The sequence below is a fragment of the Dendrobium catenatum genome, unplaced genomic scaffold, assembly GCF_001605985.2.
Source record: "Dendrobium catenatum unplaced genomic scaffold, ASM160598v2 fragScaff_scaffold_659, whole genome shotgun sequence".
Classification (NCBI taxonomy): Eukaryota; Viridiplantae; Streptophyta; class Magnoliopsida; order Asparagales; family Orchidaceae; genus Dendrobium; species Dendrobium catenatum.
This window is the reverse complement of record NW_021319121.1, coordinates 963,817-978,652: the sequence shown is the minus strand read 5'-3', so window position 1 is coordinate 978,652 and position 14,836 is coordinate 963,817. Positions and strand designations below refer to the sequence as shown.

Sequence of the window (14,836 nt, the reverse complement as noted above, 5' to 3'; positions counted from 1 at the left end):
CATATACGCTTAAACTTGGGATTATTTTCACAAAAAAAAAAAAAGAATCACGACTTATTGATATGAAAATACATCGGAATAATTTAAGGTCTGTTTGAGATAATTTTCTTACAGCTTTCTTTTTTCTGCCCGCAACTATAATTCTATTATACTACAATTTTATTGCTGCTTTCTAGAAATTTTTATGATACAAAATTACATTTTACTATCATAATTACTATTATGTGATAGTTTTAAGAAAATAATTATTTGATTTAAAAAAATAACATATTTATAATATCCACATCAACTTTCATAAAAATTATTTTTCGGATAATAACATCACAACCAATTTTACAAAATATTATAGCAGTCCTAAACAATTAAACTTTTATTTTATGACACTTATCAGCTATTTTTAAAAATATTTTTTAAATATATTTCAATTTTATTATTGATGAAATTATGTCATTATTCGAAATAAAATTTTTTATTTCTTAATATACATTATAATTCTTACAAAAACATCGAATAAAAGTCTTACAACATATCTAGATTAAAGAGTTGTTGGATTTTGACCAAATTAAATTGACAGCCTTTTTTTTTTTTTAACATTACGGATCTAAATCCCCTGATGTCTATCTAATTCGCATCCGATAAGGATCCTATGCAGACCAAAGTCACCCGGCAACTCTGACCTGGAACAAGAAAACGAAGAGATATATAAACCATTAAATATTATAAATACAGATACAAAATCATCTGCTACTAACCCAAATTTATCATCATATTCCTCAATACTTCCTCAATTCTCCAGCCATGGAAGATCTGACATTCATGCAAGAATCACCAACGTTTCTTCTGAAGGTGGTCATGTTCTTGGCTGTTCAAGTTCTGGTCTACCTCATCCTCTCCAAGTCCTCTTGCATCTTCTCAACCAGTAAGAAAAGAAGTAGGAGCTTCAGTTTTCGCCCTGCTCGCTCCGCCAGCATTCGGAGCATGCTCGCCGTCATTTCTGACCTTCCGGCTGCCGAATTCGCCGCAGTCACTGCTGGTGATTATGAAGATGATAAACGTAAAGATTAGAAGAATTTTTAGAGATTGGTGGCTTTATAATCCACTTTGTTCATATGGAATTGTAATATATAGTATTTGTAAGATGCATGATTGAGATGTGTAATAATAGTCATATTATTTTTTTTTTTTGTTGAAAAGGGTAAGCTTGATTTATAACTCCAAAAGTTCTTTGTAATTTCATAAGAAAAAATATTGCAGACTTTGATTTTGAGATATCACAGACTTTAACACAATCTCCAAATGAAAATTTCATTGAATTATTAATTATTTAATTGAAGCATATATATCTTATTTAATTAATTTTTTATATATGTTCAATTAAATAAATTTAGAATTTCTAATAGCATGATAAACGTACATCCAACTTCTCAATTTCAAACATGGATATATAATAACATTGTAAATTTTCAATAATTACAATTATATAAATAACTAAATAACATAAAATATAAATATTCAAGTAAGATTGAAATTTAATAATTTGAAATTTTCATATTTAGGGATTTGAATTAATTATTTTGTTCACTAATTTTACTAAAAAAAATAAGTTTTCTTCTTAGGAGGTGTAAAACCTACTCATTATACTTCAAATAAAAGCGCCCTTAAAGCCCATTATTATCCTTGATATACTTAAATGAATTAATATTTTGAAATTTTCATATTTAGGGATTTGAATTAATTATTTTGTTCACTAATTTTACTAAAAAAATAAGTTTTCTTCTTAGGAGGTGTAAAACCTACTCATTATACTTCAAATAAAAGCACCCTTAAAGCCCATTAATCATTATTATCCTTGATATACTTAAATGAAAGTATACAGAATATGCAAAATTGCATCACTATGTTACAGACAAGTATAATCTAATACTTTCAGCTAGAAGACAAAAAATGCAAACTAAAGAAGCCTAAAGATTACACTCAAGAAGGGAAAATAAAAACTCATAGTATTAATTATTCACATGAAGAGACGATGAGGTGCAAAGTTGGCGATAACATACAAGGGTTAAAGTTTTGTTATATTTATGGGACATGTTACTCTTTAAAATCTATCTGTAGGCTCTAACTCTTGACATTAGGGGGATTTGAAGCTCAGACTTGGGTTTGAGATTCAAGGGAGCTTAGAGTCTCTTGAAATCTTGAAGCTCCACTCGGGCAACACCACCAGGCTACCATCCAACTATCACTATTGGACCATCACCCAACTGTCGTACACAGACTACCTCCTGATTGCCCCGTTAGACTGTTGTTGTAAAACCATCGCCTAATTGTAGCCATCAAAACACCGCACTACCGTTGCCATCAAAACATTAACCCAACCACCATCATTGCACCATATTCACCAACTATGATCCTTCATCCATCTTCACTCGATGATGGTCTTCTGCCCTCCTACCTTCATTGCATGAATAATATCCTCTAACCTCCATTACCCGATTACGATCCTTTAACCTCCGTCTCCCGATTACATCCTTTGACCAACGTCTTCTGACTATAATCTTTCAAACCCCTCTCTCCACTATGATGTTCTAACCAATGTTGCTTGACGGTCTTCCAACCACGGTCACCCGACCATGCTATCACCCAAATATTGTTCATCGACCTCCATCGCCTGATTATGATTTTCCAAACGGTGGTTGGAGGATAAAAATCGGGCAACAATGATGCATAATATAACCAAGGGATACCACCTTAGATGATGGCTTTCATGTATTTGCAATTCTTCTCCAAAGGGTTAGTAAGTGTACTTAGATTTTGATTATATTGGAGATTAAATGGATTTGACAAATAGTGGGTAGCCTAGGGTAAAACTAGTCGAACCTGAGAGGTTGTTTAAAGAGGAATTTGAATTTTGTGGGAAATTTGTGATGGAAATGTTATGAAATAATAGAGTAATTGATGGAGAAAAACTAGACATCAATAGATAAACTGATCATGGATAGATGATGCTTATTTGACTTTTTATGCAAACAAATATTTTCACATTAATAAAAATCAAATTCCCTCTATATTTGAAAACATGAGCCACACATTTTCAAATTTTTAAAATTTTTAAAATGTAAATTTCAAATTAAAATTCAAAATATTTAATTATACCTACAATCATAACTTTAAAAATATGAATATATGATCTTAAAAAACATTAATCATCGACATCAATAGATAAACTGATCATGGATAGATGATGCTTATTTGACTTTTTATGCAAACAAATATTTTCACATTAATAAAAATCAAATTCCCTCTATATTTGGAAACATGAGCTACACATTTTAAAATTTTTTAAAATTTTAAAAATATAAATTTAAAATTTAAAATTTAAAAATCAAAATATTAAATCATACTTGCAACCATAAATTTAAATATATAAAATATATGAGCTTAAACAACAATCATCATACACATAAAATTTAAATTCTAATTAATTTGCTTGGTCTTGCTCCTTGTCCTAGGACCTCTACTTTCTTTTTGCTTTGAGCACTCATGGCTAGTGCACTTCTTCTTGTATTAACAACTAGTGTCACATATCAATTCTTTGGATCTCAAAGAAATTTTCTCTAAAGAGTTCAAATCAATGTATTCCTCCACAATTCTTGTGCAAGCTTCTCCATTTCATCTATAGTATAACCTTGTCGTCGGTTGGTGCTTTATCCTTCCACCTAATAAGAAATCTATAATCTCAGTCCTGATTTCTTATCACATCATATATGAAAATATGATCCACATGAAAAAAAGAATGTTGGGTATACACCTATAAATGATGATTTTATCCTTTTGCAAAAGAATCATCATGTATATTTATAGGTTTACTAACTCTCTTATATGATATCAAATGCTCTATAAAAAAATAGGGCTAATAAATATGTCTTTTCACAATTCAAGAATACATGCATTTATGCCAAGTTTTCAATAATCTCATATAGCTCATATATATGCTCTAGCTTGTAATTCTCTAACATTTTCTCTTATATTGCATTATAACCAGCACATGATTTTCAACATTAATTTAGTCTTATTTTCAATTTTTGCATCAGCATATTTTGTATTAATCACTTCTAATAATTTTTACATTTTCTCCTAGATCTCAATGTATGGAGCCTCCAAACACCACGAATTGAAAGATATGGTTATGTAGAGCCTATATTTTAAATTTCATCAAATTTGAATAATTGGATCGAAAGTTATGAGTATTTGAAGTTACAATTCTTTTTTTAACTGCATAATTTGATCATATCAGAATCGCCCGATCGTAATACATGCACGATTGGACGTCCATACACAATCAGATGAAAACTATTCAACCATTTTCAAAACATTGTGTGCAATTTGGATTGCGGGTGACATGGCTCGATCAATCGTATTCATCCATGTCGCTGATTAATCCATTGGCTCGATTGAGCCGCTGATGTGGCAAGTGGATGAACCACAGTGCACCACGTGTCCTCCATAAGCCGTCGAGTCTTCACACCTGCCACATGTCGCATCCAGGACCCTGGTTTTTTAGGAGGGGTTTCTCATTCTCGTTCTTTTCTTGAGGCTCTTGCTGGTTCTACACCTTCTTTTCCGGATTTGCGGACTTCTACGTTCCATGGTTTTCCGTCTTTATGGATTTCCGACCAGGAAATCAACGATCTTACTGCCCTATTTCAATTCTCGTTAGTTGATTTTTCCATTCTAAGAGATCCTCTCTTGACTCTATTCAAAAATTTTTTTCTTCAATTTGAAGCTTAAAGGTGAAGTCTCTATTACTGTGTTGGATCCCTCTCACATTTTGATCAAGCTATCCAACGATCTCGATTACTGTAGGGTGTTTTATCACCGATCATACCTTGTCTTTAATTGTTATATGAAATTAACAAAATGGTCGTCTAGCTTGGATATCGGTGTTGAGTCGCCGGTTATCCCGATCTGGATTTCATTTTCGCGTCTTCGTCCTCACTTCTTCTCCCCACAGATTCTTTTTGGGCTTGGTGAGATTTTTGGCAAGCCTTTGAAAATTGATGAAGCAACTCTGGTTGGTTCCCGTCCTTCAAATGCGCGTGTGTTAGTCGAACTTGACATAACAAAATCTTATCCTAAGAAATTTTGGTTAGGTTATGAAACTTTAGGTTATGTCCAGGAGGTGGTTTTAGATGAATTTCCTCATTTCCGTGCTCCATGTAAATGTATTGGACATACTCCGGGTAATTGCCGTCCTGCTTCGGCTGTGATTCATAACGATTCTTCTATCCTGAACGTAAATTTAGCCCCCCACTGTGTTGAAAATGTTGATATTGTCGCTGCTCCTTCTGTGCTGGAGGTTTTATGTAGTGATTTTGCTAATACTGAGGTTGTGCCCGCTGCCTTGCCCACTGTTGACTCACCGGTTTGTTCTCCTGGTGCTGTGGGATCTCTTGCCCCGTTGGCTGGTGAGAATTTGGGTGTGTTGCCTGGTGCTGAGGTTGGAGTTCTTCCGGTCGCAGCTCTGGTGCCGGAAAATAGTGATGTTTTGGGTTGTTGTCCTGTTTTGGTTCAGTTAGATCCTGCGACGTCTCTGGAGCCTGCTTTGGGTGTCGAAGCTTTGGTTTTGTCTGACTCGAGGCTGAGTCTTAATGGGGATTCCGGTGGGTTGGATAATGTTGCTTCTCCTATTTTGGGTGTTTTGGAGGATTGTGGAAGGGTGGAAAATAATGTTGTGCCTGCGGATCTCAACGAGGTGTGTGGACGGGTGGAAAATACGGCTGGGCAAGTGGTTTGTTCTAATAATGTTGTTAATGTACCGGTGAATTTGATGGCCCCCAAAACACTGATGTACCATGTGGGTGTTAATTCTGAATTGGATGTAAGGTCCCATGTTGATTGGTTGCATTGTTCGTCTGAATATGAATCCGAATCCGATTCATATTCGGATTATTGCGGTGGCTCTGACCCTGGAAACGAGTTTAAATTGGTTTGAGATAGACCTGTCCTCTTTGTTGCATCTCGTGGGAAATTTCGTGGGAGAGGCAGGAGAAGAAGATAACCCCTTTTTCAATAATGAGTTTTTCCTATTGTTATATCTGGTTTGCTTATCTGTTTGTTTTGGTCGTTGTGGAGGATTGTGGGGCAATGATGTGGCTGGGGCTCGTGTCCTCGTCGTCTAGCTGGTGGCAACCTTTAGTGATTGTTCTCAAATTGGGTTGGATCAATTGGTGCGCTTTATTCACCTTATTGGATGGTCCGTACGAGGCTTCGGGGATGCTGGGAGCCTCGGCCGATTACTGAGCCCTCTCTTGGTTTCAATTAGCTTTTTTTTTTGTGTTTGCTCTTTATGTGGTGTATCCTTTTTATTGTGTTGGTTCTGTATGTTTTGTAACCCTTTTTGACTCTAATATATTGATTGTCTTTTTCTTTTAAAAAAAAATCCAGAGCTATCAGCTCTATTTTTTATAAAAAAGAATTAAAATCCATTTGAAATGCCTGAAACTCCAAAAATTCAAAGAAAATTCAAATTTTACATAAAATTTAGTGATTATACATCCCCAGTAATTTTTGTAAGTCATGATATGCTCATGATTGTTGTTAATTGAATTTTCAAGGCGATGGGTCTATTTTGGACCCATGCTTTTGAACATTTATAATTATCCAAATATGTAGACATTTCTTGTCATTTTTCTATGGTGTGATTGTGCATGTGTAATGGTTAGTCATACCAAGTTTCAAGCCTATTTGAACACTAGTGTTATCTAGAAAAAATAATTAAGGATAATGTCTAGACAACTTAGAAAATTTTTAGGAAATTCTACATACACCAAATAGGGGTGACTTCAAACTAGTAAACTTAGTGGTATTATAAACCCCAATGTTTAATTTCACTTAGGTTTGAACTCATTTGACAATAAAACTAAGCAAAATAAAAATTAGCCGCTATATGGGAGCCAAAACTTAAAATACAATTGTAATAAATTCAAATTAAATAAAAAAATACAAATTAGGGTTCAAAACTTTTATAATTTAATACCCAATCAAAGAAAACTCAAAGGCATTGGACTTATCCCTAGGCCTAATATTTATGATGCATACCAAATTACCATAAATCATTTAAAAAAAATTTAAAATTCAATATTTTGATCAACCTTAGTTCAACTATGATGATCATGGTTTGACGGTGGTATTTAGGAGAAGATTTGACAATGGTGGTTGGGCGATAGTCTAACAGAGCTAGTTGGGTGGCGTTCCAATGGTGGTTCTTGGCCAGTAGCATGCGAGATTTGGAGATCTTTGGTTATTCAAATAATATCATATAATTTTTCAATTACACTTTAAGTGTTTGATATGGGCTCATTCGGATTAAAATTGGATTGCTTTTTATATCATTGGATTCGTCTCATTGAGACATTCAAATTGACAAAAAATTGCTAAATTTGGAGTTTAAATGATATATTGAATTTGAATTAATAAGTTTTCAATTTAACTATGCATCAAAAATTTTGACCGATCAAATTAATTTTCGATGCTATAAAAATTATTCATTTTTTATTCATTCTAAGATCCACATGCAAGTTATTGAATTTTAAATAATTTCGATCATATTTGAATCATCTCAACAGTGCTTGATGACACAAGTATTTTTTTATTAGAAGCAACACCATTTTTTAGGGTTTAGGGTTTAGATATTTTTCATTAAAGTGTTTCTGATGACCTGTAATTGTATCAATTATTTAAGTCTTGTCTTATGATATGTTCTTTTTGGCTTATTATAAAGTAGATTCAGAGGGAAAATAATTATAGGTGATACCTATGAGAAAAAAATAATGTTTAAATAAATTTAACAAAACAATTTTAAGTGTTTGAAATAGTTTTAAATTTAATAATAGATGCTATTAGTTATAAATTTTTTATCAATGTATATTTTAATATTTATATTATAAATTTATAAAAATAAAATAAAAACCGCCAAATTTTAAAACAATCAATTTACACCGTGGTAAAAAAAAATAGAACTCCACCTCCGATCATTAGGATCACAAATAGCCTAATTTTGAGTCAATTTGGGTATATTCAATTCGAATTTGGCACTATGGATTGGCTTGTAGTTCAGAGCGAATTGTGCCTCGATTCAATCAATTTTGAGCCTACTTGATCAAACTTTAATCGGGCTCATTCAGGCTTATTTTAATTTCGAACCAGCTTGAAAATAATTGTTTGATCAAATATGAATAGAAATTGAATCGAGCGGGCACATTTTGATCAAGTCAGACCGAATTTAATTGCAAAATAACTCTGAAAACAAATTTAAAAGGCCAAGTTCTAAACCCGAGCTATCGGGCGAAGGCTAATATATTACTTGGGCAAAGTATATTACTCATGTAACTATGTGAGCTAACAATTCATTTAGAATTCTAGTAAGCTATGTTATATATAAATAATCATTAATTTTTTTTTAAATAAAAATAATATTTCGATCCGATTTTGAGTCTATTCGATTTGATCAACCCATGGATAAAAAATTTGTTCAATCCCAAAATTCTACTTAATCTGATCCAAAGTTGGAATTAGTTGATTTTTGAATGATAAAAAATTTTGAGTTAAACTTTGAGGTCTCCATATCAAAAGAGCTATCTCATTCCAACTCAGTTTTTCCATTACATTTTGAGAATTATTTTCATGTATAAACAATATGAATCCTAAGAAATATACTAGGGGGAAATAGGGAATCACATTATACTCAAAATTATATATTTACTTAGCTAGCACCTAAATTTTATTACTTACACCATCTAGCATCCTCGTGTTATGTGCTAAGAAATTTGAGGCAGTAGAGTTTATGTTTCACATCTTAGCTTATCTAAATATTCAACACGAATATATAAAAATAGTATGATCAGAAAACTTTTTACGTAAAAAATTCGGAAAGGGAAAAAAATCACGAGGTCTAGTCAAGTTGTAAAATTTACTATGAAGTATATAGTAAGTGATACAAAGATTCACCTTTCTTCATTGTTGAAGAAGAGGGAGAATACAAAAATCAAATGTCCGCGGATGGACGATCTATGCCCAACAACAAGGCACAATTTTCTCAAGAGGAATTTTAGAAAACAAATGTCTACGAGCGAAAAAATATACGCAAGAGTGGGGTTAAATCTTCTTAGTATTCTATACAAGGTGATTATTTTTTAAGTTGGTCGTCGATGATGACGGTGGTTGTCGTTGGCAATAGTTGGTGGCCGTAATTGCGATGATAGCTGAAAAATGCAAGAGAGATATTTCTTATTCTCTCTATCATTACTTCCTTTCCGTCATGTGAAGAATGATGGTCTATTTATAGGTTTTTGAAAGTGAAATACTTAGTAAATATGAAGAAAATCTATGACAAATTAGGAGTGCTCCATCAGAAGGCCTATATTGATTCTTTTGATTATAGAGCTTTCATCAAGCATTTAAGCGTCTTAATGATATTTAACTTAAGTTTTTTAGGCTCGTTGGATTCGTCTCGTCCAGCCGCTCAATTCAACTATAAATGTGTCATATTTGAAAATCATTTGATTATTAAATTAACACTTCCAAGTATGCTTTAGCTCCTTGATTCGAACCCATTTGGACTGATTTTGGCGTCATTGGGTTCGTCTTGTCAAAATGTTCAGTTTGACTACAAGCATGTTAAAATGGTAGTTCAGATGATCATAAACTAAATTTTGAAGATTTCCAATTCAAAATTATCTCAAGAGTCGTGCCAGATCAATGTGATTTTTGGTGATATATCACTCCTTAATGAGATTAACCAATATTGGATACTTGTTTGAGTTCACAGTCAAGGATACCGGCAGGGCGTAGAGAAAGATGTTGATAGGTAATAACAAGCTCCTATACGAGGGTATTAATGCCTCCGACATCACATATAACGATATGTTTATAACTCACTTATAACGTTAGGTGGATTTTAACAAGAGGTGGTGTTTTTGAGTTTGTTTTGATGTTATAGATGCTACAAATATATAAATAGTAAAATTTAAATGTGAAATATATAAATTAGCATATGTAAATCCTCATATATATTATTTTAAATATATGATTGATAAAAAAAATTCATCAAAATAGCCACATCACACATCCCAACAGTAAATTTCTCAGAGCAGCTTCCAATTAAAAAACCCTGAATGCGTTTCCCAATCCGTTTCCCGCTTTGTTGCTCTTTCTCGAAACCGCAAATAAACCGCTCCCGGATTCGATAGGGTCAAGCGCCGTGACCGTGGCGTTCGCTCAACGGTAAGCGCTAGCTCCGTCGAGAGAAAAGGAGGCAGGAAAAGATGGAGGGACGGACAGAGAGAGAGGGAAGGAGGCTTTTGGAGTGATAAATGGCTCTCCAACCTGAACGTCCTCTCCAACATCCTTAATTTGGGCTTTAGGGTTACGATTATTTGATTTTATAGAAGCTTTTCAACCGACTGCCCATCCTGTAGTTGATATCCCCTCGCTCTAGCATTTGGTTTTTGTTGGCAGTTTCTCACAATTGATCTAAGGGTTTTGAGATTGAGCGGAATATAGACTGCGAGTGCGTTTCCTCGCCGATCTCCTCTTGATATTGTTCTCAGGCGGATTCCTTCCTTGGCTGCTGAATGGCGGACGCGCTGTCTATAATTCCGACATCGGTTCTCAGGAACCTTGCAGATAAACTCTACGAGAAGAGAAAGAATGCGGCTCTCGAGGTAATTTATTCCCATTTTTTGTGCGATTGGTTTTCTGCCTCTTCCGTTTAAGATGTGCAGATCTTACTGTTATGTGGAACTGGGAGATTTTAACAGATCGAAGGTATCGTGAAACAACTAACGATAGCTGGAGAGCATGAGAAGATATCCTCTGTGATCAGCCTGTTGGTCACCGACTTTACTTACTCTCCGCAGCCAAACCATAGGAAGGTGTGTCTAATATTGGCTTGATATATTGATAAGTGGTTTTACGTGCGATACTCACGATACATATTCATGTTTTGCCAATAGAAACAATCGGTTTATTCCCTTTTTATATTTTATCGAAATAGTATTCTCTTTATTTGTCAGGGAGGGTTAATTGGGCTTGCTGCAGTTACAGTAGGTTTGACAACAGATGCTGCTCCGCATCTTGAGGTTAGCATTGTATTAGATATATGATGGCAGTGATGCTAAAGAAATATTTGCAGCAGCCTTTCTTCGATTTTTTTTGGTGATTTTGCAATAGTGCATGATTAAGATGTGTCTTCCTACGGTTCACGCATAGCATTATATCCATAAGCTTGCTTGTGTTTTGTTTTTTTGTACGGGAACTACTGTTACTAGTTTTTGCTTTATCTTAAATAGCTTCAGATCTCTGGTTCAAGGACATTTTTTTTATTACACATTATGATGGAATTTTTTTATTATTTAAATATGGAGTTTTCAAAGTTTATAGCTGTTCACTTGTCTGGGATATAGGCTAATATGCTCTCTGGACATAGGTGCCGGCAACAAAGAAAACACTGACATGTAGATAAGATATTGCAGAAATGAGAAAGCTGAATGGAAAGTGGCAAAACTAAGAAAAATAAAGTGTGAACTGTGAAACAACTTTGTTAGAGAAAGAGGGGAAATAGCATCTATTGAGGATATGGTTCCGGAAAGCAAACTGAGATAGTTATGTAAGAATGTTGAGCAGAAGAAGCTTGAAAGTTTAGGCGTGCTTATCCTTCACTGCATAAAACAGATGGTTCAAATATATGAATGATTCATGGTTCATTAATAATAATTTATTAATTTTAATCGCTGCTTTGTCCTCATGTTATTGATAATTTTCGATGGTCTTGATCTTATAATCAGACGAGTTAACAAAAAACTAAGTTTGTAGATAATAGACTTTTGTATGTAAAATGATATTAGTCTGTCAAAACCATGCACATTTATATGCATTATTTCTTTGGTTCTTCTATATAGATGTGTAAGTTAATGGACATTTTAATCATTTAATTTAAGTTGAACTTTCTCTATACATTTCATAGGTTCACACTAAACAATTACCACATAAAAGAAATTGCTTCCTTTTTTTGAAAATAACAGTTGCAAATGACATTCTAATTCAGCTAGCTTATATCAAATGAGAACCTTAAGTACATAAGTCTTTGTTCAGTTATAACTTTCTCAAAATTATCCATATCCTCAATAAAGCCTATTTAGCTAGGCTTTAATATCTGTCACGCCGCTTGATTTTGAAAGACACATTTACTTAATAAAAAGTTGACACTCTTTGTGGAAACTATTGGCAATCTAGGGAAATAATCCAAGGGATCCACTGTGGCAATTCAAGATATCTTGGTTTTCGTGTGTATAATTTTCATATATGAAATTTGAAGCCTGGCGTATAAATAGTTAACTTAATAGTACAAAATCAAGAATATATATTAATATATAGTTCTTTTTTTTGCATTTGATTAGGGCAAGTGCTTTTTTGTCATTTGGTCTTTGCCTTGCATAAATATTGGTAGAAGGATGACCAACTATACTGGTTGAAATATCGAGAGACCTCCATTTTCCATATATAGTCAACATTTATTTTCTTTCTTCACGATGGTATCAAAGTAGGTTCTATTTCCGGCTTCCCCATAGTTAGTGCCCATTTAATTTATTTAGTGATTCTGTTTTGGCGCCGCTATTGTTCTCGTAACTAACTATAATTTAGTGTTCATTTGCATGATTCTATACAAATAACATTTTCTTTTATACCTTCTTGCCACAGGACGCTTATTTTCTCTCATTTTATCTATTATCCTCAATTCAAAATAATAATCCTTTATCGTTGTTTTATCTTATGGCCTTTTTTATGTCTTGATCCATGATCAAGGGGTGTTGTTCCATGGGTTTTTTCAATAATATTTGTTTAAAATCTAACTTCTTTGTCTTTGTATTCTCTTCCTTGAAATCTTTGAAGTTTTTAAAAATCAATTGGGTAATTTAGGAATCATCACTTTGTCTGTCCAACATTCATCAAATGGTAAACTTTATAATATTAACTACATATATCTATTGAATGGAAGAAACCATCCTCAATGGTCACAAATTGTGAAGGCATTTCTAAAGGGAAAAGGGAGGCTAAGTCACTTTTCTAAAACTTGACCAAATATAGATCCAAAGTTCTATACAATGGATGAGGAATACTCTTTTGTCATAGTTTTGGAGTTCTATGTAAGCCAAAAATTTGTGGAAATTGAATGCTCCTAGCTTTTAGATCTTAAGATTTGTGGAGTTCTATGTAAAACGTTTTTCTAGGATTAGATGGGGGCATTTAAAGAATATTAACAAAAATATTTTTGAGAGTAAGATTTTGTCTGTGCATGAGGATGCTAATGTTATGTGGGAAAAAGTGACTAGTGATATTAAGAATATTGCAAAAGATGTGCTTGAAGTATCAAAGGGAAAAGCTCTTAATAGTAAAATTAGTTGGTGGTGAAATCCAATTGTGTAAGAAAATATTAAAAATAAGAAGATTTGTTATAAAAATTGGCTTAATTTTAAAAACTCTAATAATTGGGAAAGATATAAAGAAACTCGTAAGGAATCTAAGAAAGCAATATGAGATGGAAAGACCTTAGCTTTTAGTGATTTATATAATATATTAGATTTTAAGGAGAGAGAAATATATATGTAGTAAGAACTTAGTTTCAGTGAAGTGTATTAAAGATGAAGATCAAAAAATACTTATTTTATAAGATGATATTCAACAAAGGTGGATGAAATATTTTAGATTTGACTTGTGTTAAGAAAGGTAGGTGTAGACCTAAAAAGGCTTGGTTAGAAATATTAGGAACGACCTTTCTTTATTAGATTTAAACGAGAATTTGACTTTTAATAGGACACAATGGAGAAAAAGGATTCATGTAGCCGACCCCACGTAGTGGGATAAAGGCTTGATGTTGTTGTTGTTGAATGCTCCTAGCTACCTCCGCAGAAATATAGGAAGTTGTTAATCAAACCTATTCTAAGATGCAAGATGCTGTCTTGATCTACATAATCATGATGAAGATATTAACAACAAAACAAGGCATTCATTCTTTCAAAGAATACTGTAAGTTTATGAAGAGCTTTAGGCTTGAACTAGATCACTAGTCACCAAGGTTTAAAAAAATTATATAGAAAATTGAATGATTTTTTCAATCGAAACAAAACTTAGGTTTCATTGAATCAAGGCGTAGGTTTCCTATTAAAAATATAAATGAAGTCATAAAATTAAGAACAAATTTAAAAATACAAAGTTCTAAAAAACATAGCCTTAAGAAAGAATGCAAACTTTTAAAAAGCCAAATATAAGTTTCAAGTTCAGAAAACATAAAAATTAGTAATATAGAATATCACTAGATTCTAAAATGAAGTCTTTTATGCCCTAAATCAACATCATCATGTTCACCCTCACTAATGGGATGGTCCAAAGAATCTTTGTGATATTTAATATTTACATCATCCTCCCCATGACTCTATTGTTAGTCATTCCATTCATCTTCATTCTCATCCAAGACTTTTGCTTTCTTTTTTTCTGCATCAATATTTTCATAGTAAGTACACTTATAATAATGAAATCTTAAACAATAATTTATTATATATTTAATAAAGACTATTTTTTTATTTGACCTTTCGAGTTATTTGACGTTACATTTCATAATATCATGAACTTTTACAAATTTTTGTTACATTTGTAGGATAAATTTTAATATCTTCTTTATTATTTGATCCGATATCACTTTCTTCATGTCCTTCTTCATCTTATTTAACCAACCATTGATCATCAGCTGTTAAATTATCAAGAATTAAAAGGATTATTATTATCT

At 32.8% G+C, this 14,836-nt stretch overlaps 2 protein-coding genes across 3 annotated transcripts in view; both read left to right on the top strand.

The window, feature by feature from the left end:
- The first annotated feature begins 757 nt into the window (after nt 1-757).
- LOC110094729 lies at nt 758-1,145 on the top strand. Its single transcript, XM_020820027.2, has one exon. It carries the CDS (start codon nt 799-801, stop codon nt 1,063-1,065), a length of 267 nt encoding a protein of 88 aa, XP_020675686.1. The 5' UTR covers nt 758-798; the 3' UTR covers nt 1,066-1,145.
- Nucleotides 1,146-10,200: 9,055 nt separating this feature from the next.
- The window catches only part of LOC110094747 (protein VAC14 homolog), a 61,477-nt gene continuing 56,841 nt past the window's right edge, over nt 10,201-14,836 (top strand). The window contains exons 1-3 of one of the 2 annotated variants that reach the window (XM_020820060.2): nt 10,201-10,718; nt 10,815-10,928; nt 11,070-11,135. In XM_020820060.2, coding sequence (XP_020675719.1) covers nt 10,629-10,718; nt 10,815-10,928; nt 11,070-11,135 — 270 coding nt within the window. In that variant the 5' untranslated portion in view covers nt 10,201-10,628. The remainder of the gene's footprint in view (nt 10,719-10,814; nt 10,929-11,069; nt 11,136-14,836) is intronic. The other variant, XM_020820059.2, reaches the window with a different exon arrangement.